Consider the following 13,903-nt stretch of genomic DNA (forward strand, 5'->3'; position numbering starts at 1 on the left):
CCTTCATGGCAAAAAGTTTTCATAAAGGCAGATATTTTAATATTACCCAGACCTGAAAACCTGCTTTTAAAAATATGACCTTTTTAGGAAACGCATTGCTTAGTATGTCTGACATTTAGTTTATAGAAAAGAAATACTATATTTAATATTGTATAAAGACAACATGTTGACAATACAGAGCAAATATGTGTGTTATCTGTACCAGCTAATGGAGGCTGTGATTAGCATAAGCATCCATTGGTTGGAATTCTCTTCATTTGTGACATTCCAGAAGAGTTTATGAGGATCAGTAAATATTACCAGAAGCCACCAGCCACAGTGTGGTGGTAGTTCATGGCTCAAGTTTGAATTGATCAAATTCATCTCAATTAGTAGTTTCTCAAAGTACTCGTACCTGTTTTGCAGTTACATCCAAATAATATATATGTATATATATATATATATATATATATATATATATATATATATATATATATATATATATATATATATATTTATTATGGCTTTTATTTTGTGAACTTGTTTGGATGCTTCGCCCAGACTTTTGTCTGAGACCCTCAAATCGACAGTATCATACAATGGCAATGGATATTGGGTTTCAAACTGGCAACCTTTCAACCACTGGGCTGGTGCCCCCAGCATACCATGTTTAGTTGTCAACAAGCTTGGAAAATCCCGACAGAGTTCAGCAGTTTTCTGACCACATGCTGCGCATATATGCACATATTGCACGGGCACACGTTTTCTGTGAGGTTGTACTCAAAGAGGTCTACATATTTCTAAAGTTGTGTCACAGTATGTCAAATTATTCAGGGTTTCCTGTCTTACGCACGGGTCCTTTGACAGTTTGTCTGCAGTGTTTGGGGATCAAACCAACAACCTTCCAACCTCTGGAACCTAGATTCCAAAAAGCCCACTTCGGTGTCGCCTGCCGTGCTGAAAAAGTAAAAAAAAAAGAAAAACTTTGAAAAGTGAAGCGCTGTAAGGTGGAAAGTGTAAAATCTCTGGAAGCTCAAACCTCTGTGCCCCTGCTGTCCGTTGGAGGCACAACAGCAGACAACCAGACACGTCGGCGGTGATCTCGGATCAGGCGGCTGTTTAGGAGATTCTGACGCCGACTCGGTGTTCTCTTCCTCAGGCGACCAGGGGGGAAGTTGGGCGGGGATGAGGGGGCGGGGGACGTGCCTCCGTGTTCCCATTGTCTTCCTGGCCGTATCGCCGACGCCTGACATTTTGCTTGGCTCCTCTCGGGGCTCAGACGCCTTTGAAATCCAGAACGCCTGAATTGTATCCCCTCTCTCTCCCTCTCTCTCTCTCTCTCTCTCTCTCTCTCTCTCTCTCTCTCTCATGCACTTCCTGTGCCCCTTTTGAGAGGACAGGGCGACCAGGAGTGTTTGCTTGACGGACTCGCGCACTCGCCCACACACATGCGCACGCACGCACACAGATGGAAGCCTCTCCGTTCAAACAAGAAGGGGTGTCAGAGGGTTACGCTCCCTTCCCTTCGCTTCTCTTCTCTGCTCTTCTCTCCCCTCCACTGAATTACGTCTCAGATCTGGAGTGTTTCTTCAGAAAAGGTGGCAGTTAAATTGGATCCCGGAACTCTTAGCCACCTCTAGTGCAATGCCGGCCTCGCTGTCACCTGGCAGCGAGGCCAGAAATGGGTAGGAGGTCGACTTTGGGCATATTTCAGCAGGCTTTATTCATTTGTTTTTATTCATTTATTTATTCATTGTATTTTGTGAGCGTTTCCGTGGTTACGAATGTGGCAGGCAGACCTTGGTGGAGGTGGATGTTACACGATGTTACCCCTCGTTCCCTCTGTGTTGGCACCGAGGTCGCCTTTGACAGTTTTTTTTCCCCCTATTGTCCCATACACGCACTGACTCATTTTATTTTTTTTGTTTGTTTGCCGATTTGTTTGTAGCCCCCCCGGTGGAACATGTCCAACATTACATCTGACACTGTGGAACCGTCAGAGCGCATTATACATCAAATCAGCCGGAATGATTCTGCCGCAAGACAGCACTTTTGTTTCGCGGCGTCTCCGTTTGCGGGGAAAAACTCGACGCACTCGGCATCCAGCTTTTTCAAAAGCACCGTCCGGGGAAGAGGAAGAGAAAAATGAAATGAAATTTGTGTCGTAATTTGCAACATGCCTTTCTCCATATTTACCGAAAAAGCGTGGGGCGACGCAGGGTGTATAAATATTAAATGCACAACATGTAGATTGTGCTGCCGGCGGCCTCGCAGTGAAAAAAATGAAACAAAATGGATAAGCAGCGAGGGGTCGCGGGAATTGTTGTCAACGTTGTTCAACCAGCGTCAAGGCTGATGAAGGAAGCCCCCCCCGACGACGCTCGGTCAGACGCGTTTAAAGTGTTTTGTCCATGTCGGGTATGGATGCATTTGCAGAGTTCGCGTTTCACATTTTGAGTCGACGCACGAAGAAGATCTTTCTGGAAAGTGAAAGTCTTAAAAAACAGTTTTGTTAAAATAGTTGGAGCAAATTCAAAAGAGAAAGGGTTGGAGTTGGAGTATTTCTTTAAATATGTTCTTTTCTTTATATATATATTGAAACATGTATCGCTGAATTAATTTATTGCCGTGGGCTCCGAGGTGCCATTTTTGTTCCCAATCGGGCAGAGCCTGATGAAAAATTAAAGGACCTCTCGCAACTTCCCCCCCATAAGTTTTTAATGTGGCGGATTTCTAGAAAGTTTGTTGATGTTTGCCCACTAGAAACAAGCCAATGGAAAAGTTCATGTCACTGGTTTAGAGAAAATGTATGTTAATTCCGCTGCACTAGACGTATATAGAGTGAATAATTTGATTAAAATATTTATATATTTATGCATATTGTATATATGCACACACTATCTCTCTCTCTCTCTGTCTATATATATATACATATATATATATATATATATATATATATATATATATATATATATATATATATATATATATACATACATATATATACATATATGTATACATACATACTGTAAATACATACACACATACATATATGTGTGTGTGTGTGTACATATATAATCAAGAACGTGTCTCTCGAATGGAAGTACTTTACATTAGTACTTATTAGTGCAGTCAAATCAGTTCAATATAGTTCCAACCAATGATCCAACATCATGAATTCAGTGGTCGCATGAGGACAAAAGCTTTACGTAATAAATTAGTTGTTTTTCCCCCAGAACTTAAAGTCGAAAAAAACCTTGTTGTGACACTGTTTCTCAGGGACTCCGTACAGAATCTTCCTCATTATAGACAACGCCGCTCCTCCCCAAGTCCCATTTCCTCCGCAATCAATGTATACCCCGCGTGTTGCCTGATAAACCGCAGATAAATAATGAATTATGATTAAAACGCCGGCGTAGCCGATTACCTCTCCCACCTTGCGCTGCTTCTCCGCGCAAGCCGCTGCTCGGGGATTTGTTTGGTGCAGTGTAATTAACTGTGATGGCTGCTCGCTAAATATGGCCCCAAAAAAGAGGAATGACTCAGCAAGCGCGATTTGTGTGATTATGGTAAAATCTGTCGAGCTGCGTTGTCCGCCGGCAGCAATAGAATTCCCTGGCAGCCAGGGCTTCTTGTTCCACCGCTCTAATCACAGACGAAGGCAGTTGCTCCCCGAGCGAGGCGTTGTTGCTTCGTTAAAATTAAAGGGGGCGCCCTTGACCGCCCTCGTGAACCTGACGCGATTCTCCCCGTGTAGAGTATTTATTTTTTTTGTTTTTTTGTTTTCCTATCATCTCTTTAATGAAGAGCATGCAGCCAAATGCTGGGAGAAATCGCTCCTTTCATATATTTGTGCTCAATGGCAATGTTTCACCTTCTGGTGACGCGCCGCAGGGAGCCCAAGATGATTCATGGAGAGGAAAGATTTCCCGCTCTCGGCGAGCCGGTGGAGCCGATACGGAGCGGGACCGCAGCATATGGGTGGGAGGGGGGGTGACGCATCCGTCTGCTCTCTCCGAAAAAAGAAACAGAGGCCGTCGCTTTTCGAGTTGCGTTATAAAATGCTGCAACCGGCGCGGTGACGAGAGTTGACACTTCCTCTCACGGCGTTTGGAGAGAGTTTTCACTCTCGTAAACCCGTCTGGGTGCCTTTGTCGGGGGTGTGTGTGTGTGTGTGTGTGGGGGGGGGGGGGGGGGGGGAGCTCAATCAAACAATGTTGTTTGAAAGTGTGGAAAAAGTGGAGCCCAGTTCCACAAAGGATGGGAGCAAATTCACAGAGTTTCTTGCACCTGCAATGAGAAGTTACACGGACGCATGACTGGGCCACTACAGCAGCTACAGTCTGCGCTGCCAGTAATGATAGCAGTAATAATGATAAGTTCTGTTATAGGACGAGGTCAAACAATCTCTTAAATGAAGCGTGTATACCTGAGCTGAGTGGTGATGATGCATCCGTTAGAATGGCTTCAGGGTTACGGTGGAGGGAGAGAAGAACGGAACAGGAAGCAGGGAATGACAGGGATATAGGAAGAAAGAAAAAATAGAACATTTAAATGCCTATCCAATTACCTACCTCATTGGTAACCCATGATGGAAAAGTGTAAAAGACCCAAACCAGGTCATCACGGAAGGTGACGCTGAGGTCAAATTGCGTCCTGGGCGTGACATGAAACTGCATCCTGAGGCACGGGTGGTAATGATGCATCCATCAGAAATGGCTTCAAGGTTATGGTGGTGTATCCCAATCTTTTTATACAGTCAGCGACTAGTACCACTACCAGCTAGTAGTTATTTTGGAAACGCTTTCTGGAGTCAGCAATATTAACTTTAACATGAACATTGTGTTTACGTCCAGGTAGCATCTGTGACAACTACGCACTGCTTTAGATTTGATCTCACTGTGTCGCCCTCCCTCTGCTTCCCCAACTTTTTTTCCATTGTCCAGCTGCCTGTAAGGATTCCAAGCACGCGCTGGAGGTGTCGCAGCACGCCGAGGACATGGGCCTGATACTGGGCGCGTGCGTCGGCGGTCTGGTGGTGCTCATCCTGCTCCTGGGGGCGGTCGTCTTCATAGTCAAGAAGGGGTAAGCCATTCGAAACAAATGACCTCCTGAAAGTCCATCCACCCATTTTTCTATCACTCGCTTGCCCTGCACACAGGGTCCTGGTTGGTACCCATCCCAGCTATCCTAGGGGGGAAGGGAGTGGTGGACAAGGTGGACAAGTTGCAGAAATACACAATCAGCCATGGTCACTTTTGGTTAATTTAGTGATGACAAGTAACTGGAAGTGCATGTCTTTGGGAGGGAGCCAGTGTACCTGGAGAGCAGGCAAACTCCACGTCACCAGGGCACAAGTCACAATTTGCTTTTGATGCAACAACAATCATGAATCATTTGAAGGTATAAAACAGCTTTTGGTCAGCAGGTACATTTTACTATTTCTTATTTTTTTGGCTTTGATAGCTTTGTAGGTTAGATACTAAAGAGTTAAGTGATTTTAACTGTTGAATAGTTAGGTCCCTGGTAAAGTCGGTTGTCCTGTCAAATTCCTTGTGACTGTCCTCTTTAATAGTCAAAAATCCTTGAAACTCTGCCGCATTTTGAAGTTTTTCCAACGTTGCGCACATTTCATTTCCTGTTTGGGGCGATCTGATCCCACTGCAGTGAGTTGCACAGGTGCATTAGAGAGAAGGCCAATCTTGCCCAAGTTTCGTAGCTCTTCCAGCAGTATTTGAGGGGTTATTGTTCTTAGTTGACCAGCCGCACCATATTGGGCCGACTGAGGAAAGCATTTGGACGATAAGTGTGAAGTCCAGCAACCGGAGCTGGTTAGACGGCACAGCATTAATCCTTTAACTCTGCCTCTGCTGCCGCAGCCAACCTTTTTTCTCTTCTCCTTTCACGCCCCCCCCCTCCCCAGTTTTTGTTTCATCTCATCTTTTAATTTCAAGGTCTGTGCCTCAGCTGAGCACATTCAAATGTAGCCGCCTGGCGCCGGCAAACCTCTGGCTGCTTTCCACCTGCAAAATTACCTCTGTCACCCATCGCACCTGCAGTGTATTCTTCCTCCGCTCGCCGGGTAGCGGCGGAGGCACTCATCTGAGTGTGAAATATTTCATCAAGGGGCATGTTATTCCATTGCCCACTCAATTACATGAGGCGAGCAGCTGTGAGGTGCCAGTGGATGGGCTAGTAATTGGTTAGGAGGGTTGTTTTTGCTTCTTCTTCTTTTTTTTCCCCTCCCTCCCCGCGCTGAAAGGAACTCTTAAGCCTGAGGAATTTTCTCTCCGAGAATGGATGGAGGAATGAATGGGATGTCTGGAGGAAGGCAGTGACTGATAAGATTCAGCGGGCCAATCTCGCAGGCACAATAGGGAGTAGACAGCCTCACGGGAGAACGGGAGCCGCCAGTCACCGTACGGATGCATAAAGTGCCAGACTGTATATCTATATATGGTTAAAAGGCTCCTGCTCTATTGACTGTTTTGGGGGAAAAAAGCAACAGCTTGATTTATTCATGTTGGCTTAATTAGCAGATGCTCTTTATTCGTGTCCTTGCAACCAGAGTGAATCACTGAGGTTTCATCTCATACCTCCATGGTGCCAGGCTCCAATCTGAAGAGTTTGTTCTGTTTTGCAGAAGGAAACAAATAAAGGGACCAAGGCCTAGCTTATTACTGCTTTGGCGGGACCCAGCAGTGTTTTTGTATTGAACGTAAAAACAAGCCAAAACACACTGAAGGTTTTACCCTGTAGAAAATATGCTTTTGATGTTGCCACTTTCCTCCCTGCTGGTTTTGCTTTTTGCTTTCACGACTCGCCTCACTGTGATGATCCACATCCAAGCACTGTTGTTTATCAAATATGATTGAACATCAACATCAAGTCCATCCAATCACTTTTAAAATATAGACAATGTTTAAATCTACCGCTCCTCTTTTTTCTCCCAGCACTCCACATGAATGCATAAAGTGTATCTGAGTTATACTGTATCCGTCAACATTCCCTCTGATGCGTCAGGTGTGTTACATGTGGACGCACTCGTGTTTACTTTATCACAACAAGGGAATGTCAGACACAAGAATACTGAGATGAATTTTAACAATTCAGCTCCCGGACCTTTGCTCAAATACCATCCTGGGGCCTTTTTATTTTCAGTTACTGCCTCACAATACGCACTCCATGCATTATGTATTTCCGCGAGCACGAGTGCCAAAACAACCACTCCACTTTAAATCAGCTCGTGCATTTTATTTATGATGTTTTGGCACTCCGGCCAATGGATGAAATTCATGAAATGCATGTTGAAGTTCGGCTGCTGGGTTCAAAATTGAGTGAGCTAAATAATGTCATGCAGGCGCTGCCGTGCGAGGCCTTTTAATCTTGATCCCACTGTCAAATTAAGTTGTGTTTTCTTCCGTTTCGCTTTTATTACTCTGCATGTGCAGATATGCAATATGTGTATGTATGTATGTACGTATGTATATACATATATACTATGATAAAAAAAAAAATGCTAGGTGTGCAAAGTATCTTGACTTTATAGCACAGGCAGGTTTTCGATGTTCCGGCTTCTCCTCACTGTTCCCGCTCGGATCACCACGCATCATGACGGCTTTGCCAAAACATTCCAGCTGCGGCGAGCATCCTCATCAACCGTTGATACGCCATGGTCACCTCTCTATTTTTTTTTCTCCCCACTCTCTCTCTGTCTCTCTGCCCTCTACTCCTCCCTCATGCTAATCAGAAGGGACTTCTATTCTTACCCTTACTACCCGTAAGTTACTCCTCACTCCACCCAACCTCTCAACCCCCTTCCACCACCACCACCATCCTGGACCCCATCTCCCTTCCTTGCCTGCCCCCCCACCCCAGCATCAACGCTCATGTGGCTATCAGCATCGCTACCTCCTCCCAGTCCTCCGCCATTCCATCACTTCCGCCTCTTCTTTTGCCCCATCACCTCCTCCAGGACCCCGCCGCCAACCCCCCCGCTGCTCCCGCTGCTATCACCTGATCGCAACTCCCCCGCCTCCCACCCCAACCCCCTCCCCCCTGCCCGCCCTTTGTCCAGTTTCGATCTTGTAGCCTTTTATATTTCCCCACCTCGGCCCAATTTCTCCCCTTATCTCTTTGCCTGCCTTTCTCTCATTCTGCCCCCCCTTCCCTTTTTTTCCTCCGCTGTCCTCTCCTGTCTCTTATTGCTTCCTGCCTCCTGTTCTCTTCCTGTCCTCTCTCTCTCCTGCTCTCTCTCTCTCTCTCTCTCTCTCTCTCTCTCTCGCTGCATCCCTACAGTAGGAAAAAAGTGGCAATAAACAAGGCGGCCATGTCCTACAGGCAGGAGAAGAGTCGCAAGCTGAGCTCCATCGACTGCAGCATGACGGAGCAGAGCACTCTCCAGCAGGACGAGAGGATGGCCCACTCCTTCATGGACGCCCACGGCTGCAACTCACGAAGTAAGGCGGCGGGTGGGGAACATATGGGGGCCCTCTCTTGTGAGGGGAGCGACCTGGAGAGACGGTGCCCACCTCCTCCTCTGACCTTCAGCCGCGCTCGCATCTCGCAGTGTTACCCAATCTGTTCCGACCAGCCCGGCCATAAGGTGCTCTCTGCTGAGGGTTCTCCTGCAAGTGTGTTGTCTGTTTAAATATTCCATGGTGCCAGTCAGAACCCCCCCTCCCGTGCCGCTGCGAAAAATGTTGTTTTTCTTCCTCCCTTCTCCTCGAAGCTGAGAACTTTGCAGTGGAGTTTACATGGATCAAAAGAGAGCTGAGTTCGTGTCAGTCGCAACTCCTGAACCTTGCATTGCGTGTTCGCCGGATGAGCCAAGTCTGTTCATTTAAGAGGAAAAAAAAATCTAATATTAAAGGGAAACTGCCCACTAAGCCGCAATCCGAACAAAACAGCTCCGCAACCCACTTTTGGGTCGCGACCCACCAGTTGGGAAACACCACTATAAAGGCTGGAATTGTATTTGAAAGCCAAATGCCCTCAACGTTTTGTGAGTCACGTGAATGAAAAAATCTTGCACACTTAGAAATCTCTCAGTCACTTTTAATTAGACATTGGAACTGGTTTTCATTCAACACTAACGTGTTCCCATCCTTGTTAAGCACAACTTGACTGATTTCCATGCACTCATAATGATTTCAAAGCATTCAGGAGTATTGGTTTATACAACTTTTTACAAGATGTGTATAATATTGTATTATAATATTGTGACTAATGGAGTTCAATCCAGAAATATTAGTGCAGTTTACGTATATATCAAAAGAGAGCCGACACTGTGTTTGTGTGTTTGTTTGTGTGTGTGTGTGTGTGTGTGTGTGTGTTTGTGTGTGTGTGTGTGTGTGTTCGCCGTTGACCAGCTGAGCAGCGCAGCTCCGTCAACGAGTCCAGCAGCCTGCTGGGCGGCTCGCCGCACCGCCACTGTCGCAGGAAGAGCTCCCCCTATCACACTGGCCAGCTTCACCCCGCCGTCAGAGTGGCCGACCTCCTCCAGCACATCAATCAGATGAAAACCGCCGAGGGGTACGGCTTCAAACAGGAGTACGAGGTGAGTGGGAGGCGACGGTATTAGCTTCGTATTATAATCACTCTTAGTTGTGTGTGCTAAGCCACAAAAGAGTAAATAAAGCATTGTGTTTTATATTTTAGACTCTTTAGTGTATTTTGCACACTTGGAATTATCTCAACCACTTTTAATTAGAGATTGGAAATGGTTTTCACTCAACACTAAAATGTTCCCGTACTCGTGAGGTTCATCTTGACCGATTTCCGTGCACTCATCATGGTCACGGAGCTTTCGAGATCGGTATTTCACGAACCTGGCTACGATGGAGTTCAGTGTCGAAACGAGTCGGTGACCCCAAACCTTTGAGCGCCGGTGCATCACAGTGGGCTCGCGCTGCCTTCAAGCGTCCGGAGTTACAGTATTCTCTGACGTGGAGAAATAAAAATGACACACGGCTCTCCCCGAGGCGAAAACAACAACACCACCAATCATCGAGCCACTCCCTTTCGAAAGCGCAGCGCAGTCTCGCACGGCTGTTGTAAAACAGACAAATTAGCCTGTCAAGCGAGCGCATCTTCCACACAAGTTTTATGCGACATGCAATCGCGTGTTACCAGAGTAACAGCTCGGAGGTGCTTGAGCGCTGTTCTGCCATTCCGGTTCCGGTCATTATGATGTTTGACAATTTATGTGTTGTTCGACAAAAGCCACCCATAATGGCTTATTAAAGCAGCGTTCCTCCTGACAGCTGCTGAATTACTGCCTTTCAACTGAGCAGCAAACTTCAGAAACGCTTCCTCCTCCCCCTGCCCGCGTTGCCTCAACAACCGCCTCGGCTCATTTGTGGCACTAACAAAGCGCAGATAAACGGAAAGCAAAATGCACAAAAAGCCTGTAGAATGAGTTCAAAATGGCTGCACCAAAAAATGCGTCGCCCAGTCGACACCGGCGGCAGCGACGGCATACAAAGACGATGCCGCCAAACACGTCAAGCCCCGTTTTTGTTTTTTTTTTATTCGTTTTGAGAGCACGTCGAAAAGGTCACGCAGTTTTAATGCAACTTTTGAATCCATAACCTCGGGGGCCCTTCCTCACAACCTCAACTTGAGAGAACATTTAGTTCAGGCTCCGGCGACGGAACATTGAAGGCAGGAAAGTCGCAGAAAAAGAGTGACAGAAGTTTTCCAGCCGGCGAAGATCCGAGTCGCACTTCAACATTGGCCGCGTCATGTGACCTTTTTGTTCGGCCGTCGTCTTGCACTGATGGTGTTGAGTGAACAGATGATGATGAGTGTGAACAGCAGGATGAGGAGGACTGAGATATCTGTGATTTTTGCAGTTGAGCGACATGTCAGAGAGCCGCATGCTACGCCAGCACAGGAACAGTGAACAGTCGCACAGAAGCAACAGAAGCTTTTCTATCATATTTAGTAAATAAATGATTAAAATTGTTGAATTTAATTGTCTTTCCTGCAAAATAAATGTCCAACATTTTCTCCATAAATATTTATATTTTAGAATCATTTTAATAAATAAAGGGAAACTGCCTACGAAGACGTCATCCAATCAAAACAGCTCAGCAACCTGCTTTTGGGTCGCAACCCACCCGTTGAGAAACGCCGCTCTAAAGACTATAGTGCATTATAGGTGAATTCTGAAATGAACATCTGAACCCCCCGCCCCCAACGTTTTGTGAATGAAAAGCAAAGACTTTGTTTTGTAGAAGCCACCGCGAGAGGTTTGAATCAAGTGTTCCGCATTGACAAGGAACAGTAGAATCCTCTTGACCTTATTTGCTTTTCCGGAGATGGCAAAGATCCACCGAGCTAATTACGTTTTATGAGAGAAGCAACTTTCGGCCTCCCTGTGATATGAACCAGTGGCGAGAGGCTCCCCGTGCACATACACCTACAAGGAGCCAGATGCCCATTTTGATTCATTAAGATCCCTGTGGGTGAGCTAACAAACCCCCACCCCCACCCCCTCGAAAAAAAAAAAAATCAATATATCGGCCTGCTTTCTCACTCCGCGACCCGACTTCCCATCGCCTGGAGAAATAAACAAGATGAAGGGGGAGCAGCGCGCACGCCACTGTCAGACTTCATAACCCTTATTTCCCACAGGGTCGGGCTGCCGGCATTGATCAGGGGCGTCACGAGGCGTTGTGGGCGGCCCGGGGGAAGGGACTCGGGCACCTCGGTGTGGGTGGCGTGTTGTGCGGGGTCGTGCACGTGCAAGCCAGCATCTGTCGCTGTTGGACTCTTGTTGGAAAAACGGCCTATCGATGCAAACTGTTTGCTTGGAATTGGATTGGAAGTCCGTGATTTTTTTGTTAAAAATGGATGAAAAATGGATAAGTTGTATGCTTTCATTTGCTAATCAGGATCTTTGATATTTGCATATGGAGGAGGTCCATTTGTAAGGAGGGGGGTGGCAGATGTTTTGCCATATATCTGCAGTGTAGCAGGAACTTGCATGTGCTCCTCAGGGTTTTTTTTGTGATTTTATTTATTTATTCTTCCATTCATACATTTTCTATACCCGCCTCCTCCTGCACTCAGGGTCACAAGGGCTTCGCCGGAGTCCATCCCAGCTGTCAGAGGGCGAAGGCAGGGTCACACCCTGGACAAGTTGCCAGCTTATCGCTGGGCCACATTGAAAGACAAAGAACCAGTCAAACTCCCACTCACACCAATAGCCAGTTCAGTGTTCCCAAAGTGCCTCACTTGCATGTGAGACTGCAAGAGGAAGCCGGAGAACTCGGAGAGAAGGAAATGATTTGGTTGCTTTAACACAGTCACCCAATCTGGTTCGGCAAAAGATGTGAGATCAAATTGGAAATCAGACAACAAGGAGTGATGTGACAACCTTTTTCAACATCTCTGCTTACCACTAGATGGTGCTGGATCTCATACACTGGGCCTTCAAACCAAGCTGAACTCATCATAACACAACAACACATCAGCATTTCCAAAAAACAAAAAAAACAAACAGAGACACACACACAAAAAAAAATCCTCCTTTTCATGCAGTTCCCTAAAAGCCATTGTGTTTATTTTTGTCTCTAATTGAGTGTTTACGACCACAGCAGGCAGCCATGTTTGGCCTAAAAAAGCCCCCCGACAGCTCGAATATTCCACTTCCAGCTCTCCGCTGATCGGCGCCTCGCTGGGGAACACAGAGAGATATCCAGTCTGCGTAGACCAGAATTAAAACAGCATCAATATTGGACTTGCATTATTAAAAGGCCAGAGGCTTGACTTGCGCAAATATAATTACGGCGTTTACTGAAAATAATTGGAAGTTTCAGATCTCTAAATCAGTTGGAGAAATCAGAAAAACCCAAGTACAACTTGTAGCAACACACTTTCAGGAACATTTGTGACTAATAATAATAATAATAATAATAATAATAATAATAATAATAATAATAAACAAACAGTCTGGCCTCTTCCAGATCGAAATCCCTGAACTTAACACACTTGGATAAACCGTCATCCCTCTTAGCTTTGCAGTTGCAGTGGTTAAATCCTAGGATAAACCAAGATAATTAGACAGTTGCAAGTCTCTGCCCATTCTGTGAAAGCATTTCACAGAATTTGAAAAATTAATTGACTGCATCTTTAAGGAACAACGAGGGAGACATGCTGGCAGCTTAACAATTTGAAGAATACATCTCAGGCCGGTGCTTTTACTGAAGGAATGATGTCTAATACCTTGCTGACACTGGCGATGATGGAGCTGGCAAACTGGCTAACATGGTCACAAAACACCAAATGGCCCTTCTGGATGTGTTTTATGTGTATGTGTGTGGGCACACTTGCATGTCGATTAATCTTTACATTCTGCACATGCGTAAAAATGAAGTGGCTCTCACCATCAACACATCAAAAATGTTTGAAATTTGCAAATCTTTCATGCTTGCTTGCTTGGTTTAAAGGTTGAATGTGCAATATTTGGTGATTTTTAAGACATCAATTGGTTACATTTTAGATAGCAGCACTCTTTCATTTAAGTCCCTTTTGGGACTCCATACCTTTACTCCTGAGCTCGCCAGTGAACCACGGTGGCCTAGATCCACCTCGTCCGACTTCTTCTTCGTTGGTTTTATTTGTGCGGTCAGGCGGGCTGGATTGTCCACACCAGGCTTCCTTACAAATATTTTGGTTCATATTGCAGCTAACTTTATATATGTATATTCTTATACACATATAAAAGCCGTTCTCAAGGTCGGAAAGCCGAATTACTTTAATTGTACTGTGAATACGCACTTTTATATGGGCAGCATAATAAGCTTTTACAGATCTAAAAATCTTACATTAAGCCAAATTTTACACACTGGACCTTTGAAGAGCTTGTCGCAGGACTGTTAACATCAAATGGATTTTCAAAAAAAATGTTAATAAT

General features: G+C 45.6%; 1 protein-coding gene across 8 annotated transcripts in view; it reads left to right on the top strand.

The window, feature by feature from the left end:
- The window catches only part of ptprua (protein tyrosine phosphatase receptor type Ua), a 219,305-nt gene that overhangs the window by 169,127 nt on the left and 36,275 nt on the right, over nt 1–13,903 (top strand). For 4 of the 8 annotated variants that reach the window (XM_076011676.1, XM_076011680.1, XM_076011677.1 and 1 more), the window contains exons 14-17: nt 4,926–5,064; nt 7,730–7,759; nt 8,278–8,438; nt 9,351–9,538. In XM_076011676.1, the coding sequence (XP_075867791.1) occupies nt 4,926–5,064; nt 7,730–7,759; nt 8,278–8,438; nt 9,351–9,538 (518 nt within the window). The remainder of the gene's footprint in view (nt 1–4,925; nt 5,065–7,729; nt 7,760–8,277; nt 8,439–9,350; nt 9,539–13,903) is intronic. The other 4 variants (XM_076011678.1, XM_076011683.1, XM_076011679.1 and 1 more) reach the window with 3 other exon arrangements.

The sequence above is a fragment of the Nelusetta ayraudi genome, unplaced genomic scaffold (genome assembly GCF_046127955.1).
Source record: "Nelusetta ayraudi isolate G7.1 ecotype Tasmania unplaced genomic scaffold, CSIRO-AGI_Nayr_v1 ptg000135l, whole genome shotgun sequence".
NCBI lineage: Eukaryota > Metazoa > Chordata > Actinopteri > Tetraodontiformes > Monacanthidae > Nelusetta > Nelusetta ayraudi.